The sequence below is a fragment of the Lepisma saccharinum genome, chromosome 8 (genome assembly GCF_977018435.1).
Source record: "Lepisma saccharinum chromosome 8, izLepSacc3.1, whole genome shotgun sequence".
NCBI lineage: Eukaryota > Metazoa > Arthropoda > Insecta > Zygentoma > Lepismatidae > Lepisma > Lepisma saccharinum.
The window spans coordinates 36998319-37014223 of record NC_139236.1 but is presented as its reverse complement, the minus strand read 5'-3'; the positions used below and the strand labels follow the sequence as shown (position 1 = coordinate 37014223).

Genomic DNA, 15905 nt, shown 5'->3' with positions numbered 1-15905 from the left:
GAATGTGGACACGCATCTGAACGAATCCTCAGTTACGATTTCATCTCGTCCCTTCCCATGCACTTAGCACTGTTACTATCCTAGGAGGGTTGGTTATATATAGAACCGTAATTCCTAGGGAAGAGACAGGAATAATGCAGATGTATTTCAAAGACAACAACAGTTGTTGTTGCTTCTGTTGCGTGTACCTTAGCTGATGGAAGTAATCACTATGCTTTTCTTCTTTCCAAATTATGAAAACAATTTAATGTGAAATTTATTTATGTTAAGATTCTTACTTTGAAATGTAAGTCTACACGCCGTGTTGTGTAATTTTTGAGAGCATTTGCTATGATTGTACAGGATGATTTAAAAGTTCCATAAAAACCATTATAGCATGTAAAGGAGTTAGGCTAGGTGCAAATAGTCATGATGTATACCATATATACCATATTAGTATGTTCGAAGCAACTGTCACTGTCACTGACACTGGAATTTGTTTCGTGTGTCATTTGCAATTGGACGTGAACTTCTCTACACTAGACAGTAGTACGATCTCGATGCGTTCCTCACGTGTTAGGAGCATTCTGGCACTGTTTTCTCACACCTGGAAAATGATACATTTGTTAAAATCATGCAGTCATAACTTTTACTGGTTAGAGATACATAGAGAAACCTTCACCATTACATTTCTCGTGAAATTCTAGCCTGATTTGATATGTCACACCTCCCCATTCCCATTTTAAAAAAATTGAGTTGATTTCAATATGGCGGCCTCCAATATGGCGGACGTCCGCTTGGAACACACCAATATAATTCCCCCTAGACCTAACCTGTTTCTATCATGACCAATTGTACCCAGTCTAACTACAAGGGGGTTTTAAGGGATTTTTAAATAACCCTGTATTCTGAAAAATAGAAAGAGTTTTGTATCTGTCCTTCTTTTCTTGTCTTCAAAATAACTCATAGAATAGCGGAAGATGTCGTCACTTATTGCAACAGCATAAACTTTAATCAAATGAATTAGAAAATACGAAACTCTAATTTGATACAGAGAACAAAAGCAAATAAATAATTTACTTCACATTCTATAGAAAATACACCCAACATCGATATATATCTTTATAATATGTTTATAATATTGTTGTATGAGAGTATTATTTCGGAAATATGTTTACATATTACATATTTTTATTATAAAATCAAATCTAGTGATCAACCATAAAGATAAAAGTAAATTAGTAACAAACTCTCTAATTTTTTTTTTTTAAATTACCAATTAAAGAAAATGAAAATCTGTACTGTTTGCTGTCAAGTGATTCGTCAATTTAAATTGATCTGTCTAACGAAATAATCCATTCGGATGAATCGAACTTTCTATAGGTATTTACAGTTGTTACAGCGGGCGCTCTACAAGCTGGCAAGGGAAGTGGGGTGCGGAGAAGCGACCAATCCAGCGCGTTAAGAAACGCAGCAGCCTGCAAAACGAGGTGTACGTACGTAGTACTTATTCCCGCCACGTCGTATCTCTCGGCGCGCCACCGCTGTTGTCTGGTTGGTCTGCGGCATATTTCCCTCTCCCCATTTCCCTTGGAAGCTTGTAGAGCGCCCGCCGTAAGAATTGAAAAGACCTACAGTCATCAGTGAATCGAAATTTTAGGAAATGTTTCTACTATATGAAATGAGAAATTTTATAATTCAAAGCATCAGTTTACGTTCTAGCGGTACCCAGCTGATCATCTTGTTATGGGCCAAAGAAACGTCCGGGGCCTGTCACGTGGCGTGATCTAAATACTGTGATCATTTATTAGCTATGATTAGCAAACGGATCTTAAAGTGAAACACCTTTCCAAAAATATAGCTGTTTTCATGCCGGTCGTTTGAGATATGTATTTTGGGACATGAAATCAAGTAAAATGAACACACTTTGGTGCACCTTTTTGCACATTTTCGTGAGATTTGCACATTTATCACCTTTTTAGCCCCCCACTTTCATTCTTCAGCACCTTTCTCCTTCATTTTCTTCAGTCTTCTTGAGCAGCTACATAAAATCACACAGTCTCATTTTCTAGAACAGAGCAAGAGCTATATAATGGTATAATGTAATCATTGCAACAGCAATAGTTCCCAAGATAATGTAGCAAAACCTACGAGAGAAAACACAAACTTGAACAAAACCTACAGTTCCAACAGAACCACAGTTCTCTACGCGGTCCGCGCGCATTATATACAGAAGGCGCAGAAAAAGGGAGCACCTTTTTTTTGCACCTTTTTCAAAACATTTTTAGAAACTTTTATTTCCTTTCCCGACCATAATTTTGCACCTTAAAATCCATTCCCTAGTTATGATGATCCATTAAGTATATAACGCCGCGAAGGAGATATCATTTCATTAGACATGTGTATCGGGTTGATAACCCTTACTAAATTGTAGCGGAAGAAAAAAAAGATATATGAAATGCTATCATAAAAATCGGTGATAGTATGTGTGAGGTACTGAAATATTTCGTTGAGGTAAATTAAATGTAGAAGAGAGTTAATAATAAGACAGGAACGAGAAAAGTGTGTACAGGAAGTTTCAATATATCTTAATAGGATGAAACGAGGTGTACGAAGTACATCCCACCGACATAATTTCTCAGGTGCTTTTACCAGTATTCCACAATAAATAATGCAGACCAAGTTCGTTGTTTTGCCTTCGTCATCAACATAAATCCTTGCAGGTTATGAAATTTGAGAATTCGTTAAGTGTGTTTGGTTACATACCTGCAAGGAATCAAATTTTTCTTTGGCAAATTGATTTACATCGAAACTCAAAATCCATTTTTTCGTATTTTTGAACGTAAGGTTCAGGCAAGCACATATGTAATAGTTACTACATCAATCAAGTTTTCACTTCCAGGTATTAGAAAACTACTTTGCCAACACTAGCTTCCATACTACTTGTTACCTTCAAGGCCTGCTGGAGAGAGAGAAAGATCAGTTGTAACCTCCTCGGTCCGTCTTAATCCGGACAGTCTCCACCATACTAACAGAATTATCATGTTTGAAAAAGCGGAAATAAAGACACTCAACTTTCAATTTAAATAAAAAGGGCAATTGTTCATTTTAAATAGAAGAAAGAAATTATTATTACTACTATTCATTACATAATACATTGTAAAATAAAGTGTGCTCAAATTATGTCACAAATAATACGTACTTTATTGTGATTGAAAAACTCTATACATACTCAGTCCTACTATTTCAAATGTACTTTGTCTTCCCAAAGAACAGGTTGAGCATGATGTTTCAACAGTTGATAGCTGCTGAGAGATAGATATGAAATTATCATAGCAAGCCTTCGTGGTGGAGTGGTAATCACAGCACTTTACGACGCACGGGGTCCCGGGTTCGAATCCTGGCCTCGGCATGGATGTTTGTGAGTGTCCATTCATCCATTTCATCATATCATGACTCATCTCCATCTTCGCAAATTAGCCAAAAGTGGCACAAAAAGCGAAGTAAAATAAAGCAAATCAATCATTAATTCCTATGAAGTAATTTGCAAGTAATGTGTTGTACTGGACTAGTGATAATCCTGATAAAGGCTATACGAATGAGTTGTTATCTTTGACCTACTGACTTTGTGTCCGAGAAAAAAAGTTGTTCTATATTTGCATTATGAGATGGAATATCAAAGAGAAACAATGTAATCTTTGTAAGTTGTAAATTGCACGAAAATATGCTATTTTTTGTATTTTTTAAACGAAAATGAACATTGAGAAATAATCTTTAAAAATCCGCCAAGATAAATCTAACTTACTAGTTCGAACACCAGCGTTTTATTTACAATTTACCCAGCGTTGACTAACCTGGTTCTAGAAACGACGGACCGAGCATATCAACGGAGCAAACGAAAAATAAAAACTTTTATTTCCACGTGAGGCTCGCGAATATTATCCCCAGTCACGCCATTTCGCAGTATCAAGATCACTCCTCTCTTTTATACAGCGCGAACCACCAGCCTGGTCAAGTTATACATCGTGCATTCACGACAACAAATCTCGAACAAGGGAAAGTCCACAAATCGTTCCTCCCGATCTGGGTAAATTTACAGTCCGCACATCAGCGAGGTATCGTGCTGCTCAGGAACCGCTTAAAAATGCCCAATCTCTTTCCTCGGCGTCAAACACAGCCATGCAAATGCGAAAGGTGTTTGTAAATTTTTTTATGGCAAGTTATCGTTCGCAAAAATCTCGACTTGCGTTGCCGTTATTGGAAGTTTTGTAAGGCTGCTTGCTTAAAGTGCCTGCTGCAAATTGCCACAATTACAGGCTTACGAGGCTCTGCCGATTTGATGGGTGATCAGGTGGTGCACAGATAGCCAAGACGTCACCGCAGAACACCAGAAGAATTTGTACAAGACTGTTGTTAGAAACGGTTTCGACGCTAGAAAAATGTCATTTTTATCCTGTGCGTAACCCGCACCACATATTTAGCCTCACAGTCTCCATTGGTAGTTAATGTTTTTTCCATGCTGTAGGCAGAGACGTAACTTGGTAGTGGCAAGGGAAGTAAATTATATCATAAAATTTTCAGGTTTATGAAAATGTATAAGATAATTATTGTTAACTCCTGGAACTTGAGGTACAGGTAACGAGTAATTTTTATGATTTTGAAAATCTAACAGTTATTTATTAAAATAGTTACGTATGACATTTTTATGGGCTTGAAACCATTTTGATACAAACAATGTTCTTAAAATATCTGTTTAGCCGACCCTCGTGGCGGAGTGGTCAGCACATCGCGCTACGACGCCAGGGGTCTCGGGTTCGAACCCCTGGTTTGGCATGGATGTTTGTGAGCGTCCATTCATCAATTTCATCAAATCATCACTCATCCCCATCTTCGCAAATTGGCCAAAAGTGGCACAAAAAGCGAAGTAAAAAAAAGCAAATCAATCAATCAATAAATAAAATCTCTGTATAAGTCGTAGGATCCGAATGATCAAGAATAAAGAATGAGTTCGTGTTTGTGCTGGCGGTGTTTGCTTTCAGAACGCGCCATAAGACGACCTCAGTAAGGGATTTCTTCACACATCGCGGTACTAAGTCAGAGGTTCCGGGTTCGAATCACGAACTGGTCATGCGTGTTCTTTGTGAGAGTCCCTTCCTCAATTTCACCAACTCATAACTCATCTTCACCATCGCGATTATCCAAACGTGGAAAAATAGCGACGTTAATTATTAAATCAAATCATTTAGTACTCTGTACAATCGCATAAGTTAATTGGGGTTAGACCTACAGTTTAACAAATTCCATGAAAATTGAAGATATCCAATCAAATATTATTGTAATAATAATATTAGAACTATTTAAGCTAACAATATTCCATTCAAGAAAAATTATAATAGCCTACTTCTAATTTAAAATATCATCCGTAATAATAATGAGGGTAATCTACTAATTAGTAATCCCACTGAACTTTGAAGTTTAACCTGAACCTGGGACCTCTTGATTACAAATAGTGTTAATCACTACTGCAGCAGGGAGGCCTCGTTTGTGAAATGGAGGCGAACGAATTATCACCACCAAGTCACTTATCAGCAAAGAAGTATTTTTACGTTTTTGTAACGAATGTAATATAATTTTTATTATAATAATTACATAATAATATGTAATATTATCGTAATTATGTGGATAATTCTTAGTGTAATATGTTCAGTTAAGTATGTATACATCAATAGAACAATCAGTTTTCTTGCCATACCATTCAAAGTGGATGCATTTTGCTTTTTCATTAGACAACACAGAATATTAGCCAATTGCCAAGTTAACAATATGACGCTTTATGCACAGACACACACACACACATGAACTGAGATTTGCAGTTAATGAGTTGTCTGGCCACGTCCTCATCACGTTGATGACGTTGTATACAACTCGGTTGCCACTTAGCATTGTTGCGCACATACCCGTACAGAAACAAATGACCGCCGCGTCCACACCTTATAAATAACACATATGCACCATGAGAGTTCATCAACGTTCAAACGCTATGTTGTCACTTAGCAGTCTGTGATTGAAGTCGACGATATTATTAACTATGATTACCACTTGACCTTTTGTCCGCGTTTGGCATTGCACAATCTCTTCTGTCTCTCTCTGCCTCTATCTGCCTGTGTGTGGATTGCGTCTCTGTGATATCCCGCTTCCTTTATTGTATCTGCTTGATTATTCATCCATCTGTATCTCTGCTGTATTCTCTCTCTCCCTCTTTATATATCTCTACTTCTTTCTCCCTTTTCCACGGTCTGTATCATTCTATTTTCTCTCGATATATTTGTTTATTTTCTCTCGCCCTCTCTCTTCTTCTATGTCCGCTTCTACTTCTTCCTCTCCCTCTAACACTTTCTGTATCCTTCCCTTTTCCCTATCTCCCTCTATCAATGTATCTGCCTTTCTCTCTCTCTCTCTCTCTCTCTCTCTCTCTCTCTCTCCCTCCCTCTATCGATATATTTACTTATTTCTCTCTTTCCTGGTTTATGGAACTTATTTTACTCTTCCTCCTTCTTCCACTGTCTATATCCTGTTCTTCTCTCCCTCTCTCTCATTCTCTTCATGTCTACTTCCTTTACTTCTCCTCCCTGTTCCACTGTCTGTATCCTGTTCTTTCCTCTTTCTTTCTTTCTCTCTCTCTCTCTCTCTCTCTCTCTCTCTCTCTCTCTCTCTCCCTCCCTCTATCGATATATTTACTTATTTCTCTCTTTCCTGGTTTATGGAACTTATTTTACTTCTTCGTCCCTCTTCCACTGTCTATATCCTGTTCTTCTCTCCCTCTCTCTCATTCTCTTCATGTCTACTTCCTTTACTTCTCCTCCCTGTTCCACTGTCTGTATCCTGTTCTTTCCTCTTTCTTTCTTTCTTTCTTTCTTTATCTCTCTCTCTCTTTCTCTCTCTCTCTCTCTCTCTCTCTCTCTCTCTCTCTCTCTCTCTCCCCCTCTGTTTTCTGCTCTTTATCTATCTATACCTCTCTGTCTCACACACAATCTGTATCTGTTCCTGTTCCTTCCCTCCCGTGTGTACATTACATACATATCTGCTCTATCTGTATTACTGAGTCCTCTCCCCCTCAGCCAGGAGTAGAATCCCTGCATGAAATTGAACCGTTGACGATTGATTAACTTTGAATATCAAGTCATCCGCAGCCATCTACGGTTTGATTAACTCAACTGGGAAAATTAGCATGGTCGTTATGCAACCCCCATTCCTTTCGGTTATCCTCATGTAATTGCCACAATTTTTGGGCACACGACACCTACTTCTCACGGAAAGGGAGGCCTGTCTTCGGTTCCTGCATTTCGGATCGGTTAATGAGAATGTAGTCGAAATGCAGGAAATGTGGTCCTCAACGAAAACTTCTCCTTACCAACCTTCGGGAGTTCTGTAAACACACCACGTGCATAGAATAAGTGTTGTCATCTCAAGACCTCACAACTGATCTATTTGGGCAAATAAACTACTGCAGTCACAAGCAACGACATTATAGTAGACCAGCCAAGAAGCAAAAAGGCCTTAAAGAAACATTTACCTGCATCGAATACAGTGTTGAATCCAGGTATTTTCCTCCGTAAGGGGGGGTCAAATTCCCGGGCGGGAGGGGAATGTCGAGAACAATACTAATATTTTAAAATTGCCCCTTATGTCTAATACTTAGTTAAATTAAGTGTAAATTTTGCTAAGGCTGCACAAGAACATTCCTCAACAAACTATTGACTGATTAACAGTTAAAATAGCCGTAAGAAGTTGAAATTTGTTATAAAAATGGGAGGTCATTACACCAACAATACCGCATTACACGTGTCCATTGTTGAGTTTCAATGAAATTGCATTTCATTATATCGTCGCACCAATGCCAAAACCGCGAATGTGCAAAATTTGACTTTTTCACCTAAGTACATTTTCTGAATACTTTTCAATGACTGATTCATATGCCAGAGTCGCACATGTGTATGATCACTCCAATGTGAGTTATTTTCAATTCTTAAAATACGTAGGTATGTTCTTCAAGAGAAGTTTCTACAATGCCAAAACGACTAATGTCTCACATTCGTGAGTTTGGCATTGGACTTGTAACAAAAAGAGCACATTCAGTCATCTGTATTTGCTTCAAGACAAGGTCCTACAATGCCAGGGGGTGTTCGTTCGGCGGCGCAGATCGTATGCGCAGTTGTCCGTGGATGCATGACGTCATCGTCGAAACACTCGGCACGGAAAAAGCTGGTTCCTTATGCAAATATTGAGATATTTGACAACGAATATCTTCTAAAATATAGTAGCAGGGGAAAAGTTACAACTTTCACTGTTAAGATTCATCCTTTCTAATCAATTTATCACAAAGTTGATTCAAATGTGTAAAATGGTTTTCAAGAAATCGTGTTACGAAGGAACCCCTGTTTTGTTCTCTCCAGGCTTCCAATGTAAGGGAGTTTTAACTTAAGCGTGTTCGATTTCTTTTTGCTGTATGTTTTGAAATAAGATTATTTTGTTCTTGTCAACTGAAATCATGCCTAAATGCTATGGAAAGCTGTGAAAACTATTATCAGAAAACTAACTGAAGAAATCTAAAATATCACAGCTTGATTGATATAAAAAATGCCGGATTGCCCTTTTTTGTGAAAAAGGCATTGTGCGAGATCTAAAAGCAGAACTTTTTAATATTGTATGTAAATGCAAGGGTGTAATAAAAGTGACTGCTTCCCGTAAAATATCACTGCACTCTCCACGTTTCTCTTCTGTCTTTTCTTTGGCGCCGTCAATAGCTTCAACACGTTGTTTTTTAAATATATATTTGTCACATATTTGTTTTAATTAGTATTCTGCTAGTTCCGCCACCTGAACGCAGCAGCTAGGGTTCAAAGTGCAGTGCAGTTACATCGGAAGAAGGCTCGGATGTGGCAGGCTTCAGAAGTTAACTCATCCAAATTAAATTAAACAAGTATGTGCTCTCTCTAAATTTAAATCATAGTTCACAAATAATTTGATTAAAAGTTTTAAAAGTATCTGTTTTATTTAATAGCGTATTAATTGGTGCATTATTCTCCAGCATAGCTATAGGCAGTGACCACACTACGGGGGGGGGGGGGGGCAGGAACGCCCCCCTATTCTCGTTCGACAATTTATCTCTCTCTATCTTATCTGCCCCCAGTAAAACGACAAAAATAAATAAATGAATGAATGCTCTTTTAGCCAAAATATGCATTTTTGTGTCGTATGTAACAGAATAATAAACATGATTGCCCCGGAAAAATATGACTTACCCCTCCATCTTTACTATTGCGCCGTCACTAGCTACGACATATTTTGATTTCTATTGTTCCCACAAATTTATTTTAATTTTAGTATTGTGAATCATATTCCACTGTGTTACCTCACGTAGCCCCCCCCCCCCCCCGCCCACACACACGTACGATTTCAGTTGTAAGTTTTAGACTAAGCTTGTCAAATGTCCACTTATATCTTTGTATTCTTGAGCCATTTAAAAAGAACCATTTCGCCCCTTCTTCTGGACGATGTTTTTCCACTGGAAGCCCCTTTGCAGATCGAGATCCGGGGCTATAGCCTTCCAAAGCCACCGTCCCCTCCAAATACTCTCTTGGCCTCATGAAAGAAAAATATATGTATTTCAACGAAATATTAATTTGACTTGGCAGTTTCTATTTTCGAACAGGAATAAGTTTTAAATTTTAATAGCTTATAAATTTACACTAGCAATTTTGAGTAAAGGTTTTGCGTAACTCTAAAAGTACATTTAGAGACTGCAAGGTCAACTCTCGATATTTCAGATATATTAATAATTTTCATCACAACGTCTTGTAATAATTATTTGTTACTTCAATAATCTTCTCGCAAATGTTTCTCGCATATTAAAACATAGATGCCATTTTCTGTTTATGTCCTTGTAATGCTGACCTCCGTGGCGAAGTGGTTAGCACAACGCTTTACGATGCCAAGGGCCCCAATGTTCGAATCCCCGCCCGGGCATGGGTCTACTTTCCTTTCTTCAATTTCATCATATCATCACGCATCCCCATCTTTGCGATTAGCCATATGTGACAGATAAGCGAAGTAAAATAAACTAAGTCTATTAATCAATTATTTTTTTAAACTCTTTAATTCTTCTTTAGCATGCCACGTTTTTGTTAAAATTATATTACGATTTGTAAAATGACGAAATTCTAAAGGAGAACACGTAACTTTCTTTGTAGCGCATCGGTCAGAAAGTTTCAGGAATATGGATTTTCCATATACATTTTTTCACATGTACTTTGCCCCCTTTTAAAAGTAGCGCGTTTTCAATTATGTTACTAATCATTAAAAGGATGCCTCAATATCATCTTGGAGGATGACAATTATTATTTTCCCCCTCCTAAAAGTAATAATATACTTTAGCTCTCTGAATCTCCCATATAAATGCTAGGGGCAGTCTGCTTCAGCCGAGCTCACTGCTTCTCCGGTGACGTCACGCGTTCGTGCAAGATCGGCAATCTTCGGATGGCTTTACCTAATCTCTATCTACCTTGCTACAATGCCAAAGCAACGAATGTGCCATGTACTTGAGTTTAGCATTGGACTTGTAACAAAGGAGAACAGTCAGTCATGCTATTACAAGAGAACGCTTTGTCTCGTTTACTTCCTGCAATAATGTAAGGTACCATTATTGCGGTTTCTTTTGAACAAACAAAAATAAATTGATTGTAGAATCATTAGTAAGAGTAAGATGGAGCTGAGTAGAGGTGCAAGATGTGTGGCTCTAGCGCTTCGTGCTTTGAATGAAGAGGATTTTGATGAATTCGAAGATTCTGGGAGTTCATACCATCCTTCAGGCGATGATTCTGCAGATGACAATGCTGATGAAACCATTAGTGCGTTATATCCAGGAGCAGATAACAACGAAAGTGACATACCTAGAAAGAGCAGTTATCAAAACGGACGATAATTTAACCCATCGTGGGTCGTGCGAGAAAAGTTACGTCAGTGATCCCGCACGGTCTCAGAGACCAGGTTTTTAAAATATGTCAAATTAATGGTCTAAGTCGCCAAACCTCAATTTTTACGATTAGATCTTTCTTTCAACAATTGAGATTCTATAAAACTATAAAGATTGAAATTCTATGAAATTATAAAAAGGCACTCTTCACTAGTTGGGCACGAAACGGCAGTCCGGATTTTCAGTATAAACTAGGTACGGCTCTATTGGCGCATGGACTCGGTCAGCAAAGGGCTTCAACGAACCCTTTCTAGCGGCTCGAATATCTTACTCTGGCACTGAAAACAAAATCGTGGTGTAAAAGAGGAAGGTCAGAAACTCAGCTAGACAGAGGGAGGGTGTTGACAAAACAATCATTCATAAATAAATAACGTTAAAATCACACACCCGGAACGAGAGACCATGCGGGACCAACTCAGGGTTAAATTCGTTCATTATTTCGACTTTTAATTATAAAGAAGACTGAAATAGTGGATATTATTACGAAAAAACCTAAGAAGTACGTCCTAAGTTAAATTAAAGTGTTTGAAAAGGGACAAAGTGAACATAGTTGCTAAATTTCTTAGATTTTGTCCGATTGCTAGGCTAGGTTAATGGAATTTTCAGGGGGGACTTTTCAATTTCCAGGGCGATTCCCCCTTTGGGCTACCCTCTGAATTCATCACTGATCGAATGTTAATAGACGGCACCTATGTTAAATCAATCGATCATGGTTCGGAAAGAAATACTAGGGTGGATGCTACTAAAAATGTTGACCTTAAAGGTTATTTCAAGGTCATATTGTGACCCAAAAGGGTCAAGTCTCAAACAAATACAAGTATGTAATAAAATAATGGTATGGGACTAACATTGTGATACTGTTTATTAGTCCGAAAATTGATCTCAAAAGTAGGACACATAAAGTCAATGTTTACCCTAGTATTTCTGTCACACCTATAACCGATTGGTTTAACATAGTTACCGGCTATTAACATTTGATGCAGGTAAAAATCATAATTATGGCCTTTGAGTAATCTATTATTAATGTTTTAAATCCTGATGTTTTTAACCTTTGCCATTGGTTCCCTGGCTATAAGTAAACCTAACGAAACTTTCTACGTCAAAATTGATTAAAATTCTTCCGTCAAATATCCTGAGCGCATTTAAGTAAATTGGTGAAACTTTTGGCAGTGATTACATCTTCAGTCTGAATTGATGTACATTTCTTTCAGATGAACCCAATATAATGAGAATAGCTTTTTGTCAAATATTACAATCCGACACAGCATAACACCTAAGAATCTGCGACATTAATTGGTTGGTGTCCTCCTAGTTATGATTGGTGCGACGCGGAGAGTGGCGCATCTCCTTTACGTTTTGTTTATGAAAGACCAGAGAATCGGTTAGGTGGACTGCAGACATGACTAAATCCGAATCATTATTCTAATAACGTGAATATTTACTGAGCATTTAGATATCGGACACTTGCTTCGGGAATCCTTTCCTAGATTGAGAAATCAGGTTACTAATTGTTGATTCGATAGACAGTTTTCGAATCCTCGATTGGAATTTGGGTTCAGAGACTTTAGAGTGAAGATTCCCGCAACGAAACCAATATTTATTTTAGTATAGATTTGTAATTGGAATCACATTTAAATTTGGAGTCATCTATCCGGTTTTCGATAACGAATTGTAAAATATCGACTCGAACATAAATTTTACCTATTCGAATATCATTGAACTCAAAGTGCAGTGTTGCTTTTTTTAAGAAGTATTCAATTATCGATTTCCAAATTTCGGTTTCGAATCTAACCTGACTGCAAGTTTGCGAAATTCTTAAGTAAGGTCCCACATTCGAATACTGGTAGGATATAAATTTCGGTGTTGGAATGTCAAACAATCTAAAACATCGTGGAACAATAGCCATTTTACTGCCAATGTCTGTCAGTTGACTTTTAAAAGGATGACTCGTGATCATGGCATAGAGTCGCACCGCCACTGTTTTCTGGTTTCCGAAACATGAGCCGCTACTATTGGTTTGAAGTAGCTTCCCAATAGTCATCACGATGCTGGGACAAGGCAAAAATTTTGTATCAAACCCGGGACCGTTAGCACCAAATTCGAGAACTATTTCATCTCAGGTTACAAAAGGCTAGAGCCGGCCCCTGTGGCGGACTGGTCAGCATATAGCGCTACGATGCCAGGGGTCCCGGGTTAGAATCCTGGCCTGGGCGTGGATGTTTGTGAGTGTCCATTCATCAATTTCATCATATCATCACTCATCCCCATCTTCGCAAATTAGCCAAAAGTGGCACAAGAAGCGAAGTAAAATGAAGCAAATCAAATTAAACCAAGCAAAAGGCTGGAGAATCGGTTGCAGAACCAGATCAATGGTGGTTGGTTTATGATGAATTGTTTCGACTTTTAACAATAATACATGGAAGCAAACATACTCTGGTATTTCCTTCTTCAGGATAGAGTATTGTGCTATGTAGACATATATAGGTAGTCCACGAGCACAGAATGTGTTGGAGAAAGGAGTCAATTTGTCGTGAATCTTAGTGCAAAACTGGAGGCAATTTCAAATGAAATAAATGTGAAAAAAACAGGGGACAAAGCTAGTCCCTGAAACGTTGGTGTATATGAAACGTTGGTGTATATACATATTAAAGACGAAGTGCAGTTATTAAAAGTCCAAACAACTCATCACACAATCATTCATTTACGCAGTATTTTTCAAAATGTTAAGAAAACTTGTTATAACTTTGCACGTTCAATGTATATTACACCTTCACGAAAAAACTAAAGGTCTCCACACGGTCAACTATTCAATAAACGTAAGCGAGAGAAACAAAAACAGCAATACAAAACACGTATTGATTGTCTTTACTCAAAGAGTTCTCATTCGAAAACTAATAGTGGGCCTTCCCGTAGTCGGCTTGTAATCAAAGGGTCCCTGCTTCGATACCCGGTGGAGGCACATAGTGGTCCAAATCTCACTTTAAACTATAGTTCCAGTCCGGATTAGTCTTTCTGTGGATAAAATTGACTTAAAAACTAAGAAAAATACTCTAAAACGAAGCGGGTAGAACAGGAAAGCTTATCCATTGAAACGTCTTAGCTGTTCCTTTTTATATACGAGATAGATAAACTGATACGGCACAGCGAAAATGCCATGAGGTGACTAGCCTAGGACAAAGGCTTTCATTTGTTTCTTAAGAAGTCTTGTCTCGTCTCGGAAACTATATCTAAAATAATTGCCATTTTACTCAAAATAAACATATTTTGGTAGTCGTTTCCTAGGCAGCCGACGCGTTGTTTCTTTGCAGCATCTCAAGTGAGTTCATTTTTTCCGGAAGCTGCCTTGCGGAAATGAAGTCTTCTTTGTGAAAAGTGAGCTGTGAAGAACGCTTGATCTTTTTCCCCCATTGCACTGCTGATGGACAGCCGTGAATCAGTAATAAGCCATCCCCAACGAATTTTCGGGACAGCCGACCACGCTTGTTCTTCCTTCCTTCTTCTGGCCAAACTTTGCAGAAGTCGACTTCGTGCTCAATATTCATAAGCTCAGCGAATCGTGTTTCGTAATACGTCTCATGTTTATGCAGCTTCTGGACCGTTCTTGGCCGAGGGACAAGATTTTTTCTATTTTACTTCTTCCCCCCTCGTTTATCTCTATGTTGCAGATATGAATTGAATGCGTGCCTTGTGCCTTGTCAGCAGAGGTTTTGGTGTGTTAATAAGCCATTCTCTTAAGTTTCCATATCGATATCGTTAGTGGCTGGTTTTCATTAGCTGGTTTTTAACTTTTCCACATTGACACTGCAGTGACTGGTTACAATAGTATGCATCTACTTTCGTATAGACACATTCAGAGACTGTTTACAATAACATAAATTCACTTCCTTATGTTAACGCTGAATATGACTGGTTTAAAACTTATGTTCTCTCATACTGACAGCTATAACCGTCACTGGTTATTGGTGTGCTTTCATTTTGTCACACCGAATCAGCGAATGACTGACAGCCACTTTCTTATATATTGTTAAGTGATTGAGTGAATGGTTGGTTATACAGTAAAACATCTAACGGACGCCTCTGAATAGCGGACACATCTAAATTACGAACATTTTTTAATTCCCCGGCAGAAATGCATAGGGTTTAATGGCAATATTACTTCTCAATAACAGACATTCGTAATAACGGATGCGGCCACTGAAAACTATGTCCTCAACACAAAGAAAACTTCTTAATAACAAACAGCCTGAATGGAAACGGTCGCAATTCCTGGAATTCGACACAACAATGGCCAGTATTTCGAACTAGCGCGCATTGTTTCTTGTTACACCGAACGTATTTTTTCTTTTTAAAAGTGCAGACAGTAGACAACATTCTTTGTGCATACGTATGTTATGATGTTCTTCTGAACACTCCAAAATGTTAACCTCATTTCCACGTACTTCACCTCAGCCTCTGCAGTCTTGGAGACCAACGAGGCTCTGGCGTCTGAACCTAAGGCCAGCACAATCCTTTGTGATGTCGTTTGATTTGAGATTTTCTTTTTAAGTACACTTTATGCACAGATAGGAAAATCCGGAGTGGACCTACAGTTTAAAGTGGGATCCGAACAACTTTGTGCCTCCACAGGGTATCGAAGCAGGGACCCTTTGAAATCACAAGGCGACGACGATATCGGCCCCCGTGGCGGAGTGGTTAGCATAGTCTCGCATGGAACGCGTGAGTGAGCAGACGTCGTGCGCGCTGCTCCTGCATAAGCGGTTACTTTCCATTCGCGTGGCAACTTTTGTGTCCTGTTGAATAGAACCAGTGAGTAGAATGGTGCTTCGGCGAATTAATACCCTGAAATTAAACTTTCGAAATGTTGCAACTAGACCCTCGACCTTAGACTTACATC

General features: G+C 38.4%; 1 protein-coding gene across 1 annotated transcript in view; it reads left to right on the top strand.

The window, feature by feature from the left end:
* LOC145991733 (glutamate receptor 1-like) overlaps positions 1 to 3046 on the top strand; it is a 682690-nt gene extending 679644 nt beyond the window's left edge. Inside the window, exon 12 of the mRNA XM_083127787.1 lies at positions 2882 to 3046. Coding sequence (XP_082983913.1) covers positions 2882 to 2968 — 87 coding nt within the window. The 3' untranslated portion in view covers positions 2969 to 3046. The remainder of the gene's footprint in view (positions 1 to 2881) is intronic.
* Positions 3047 to 15905: the final 12859 nt, after the last annotated feature.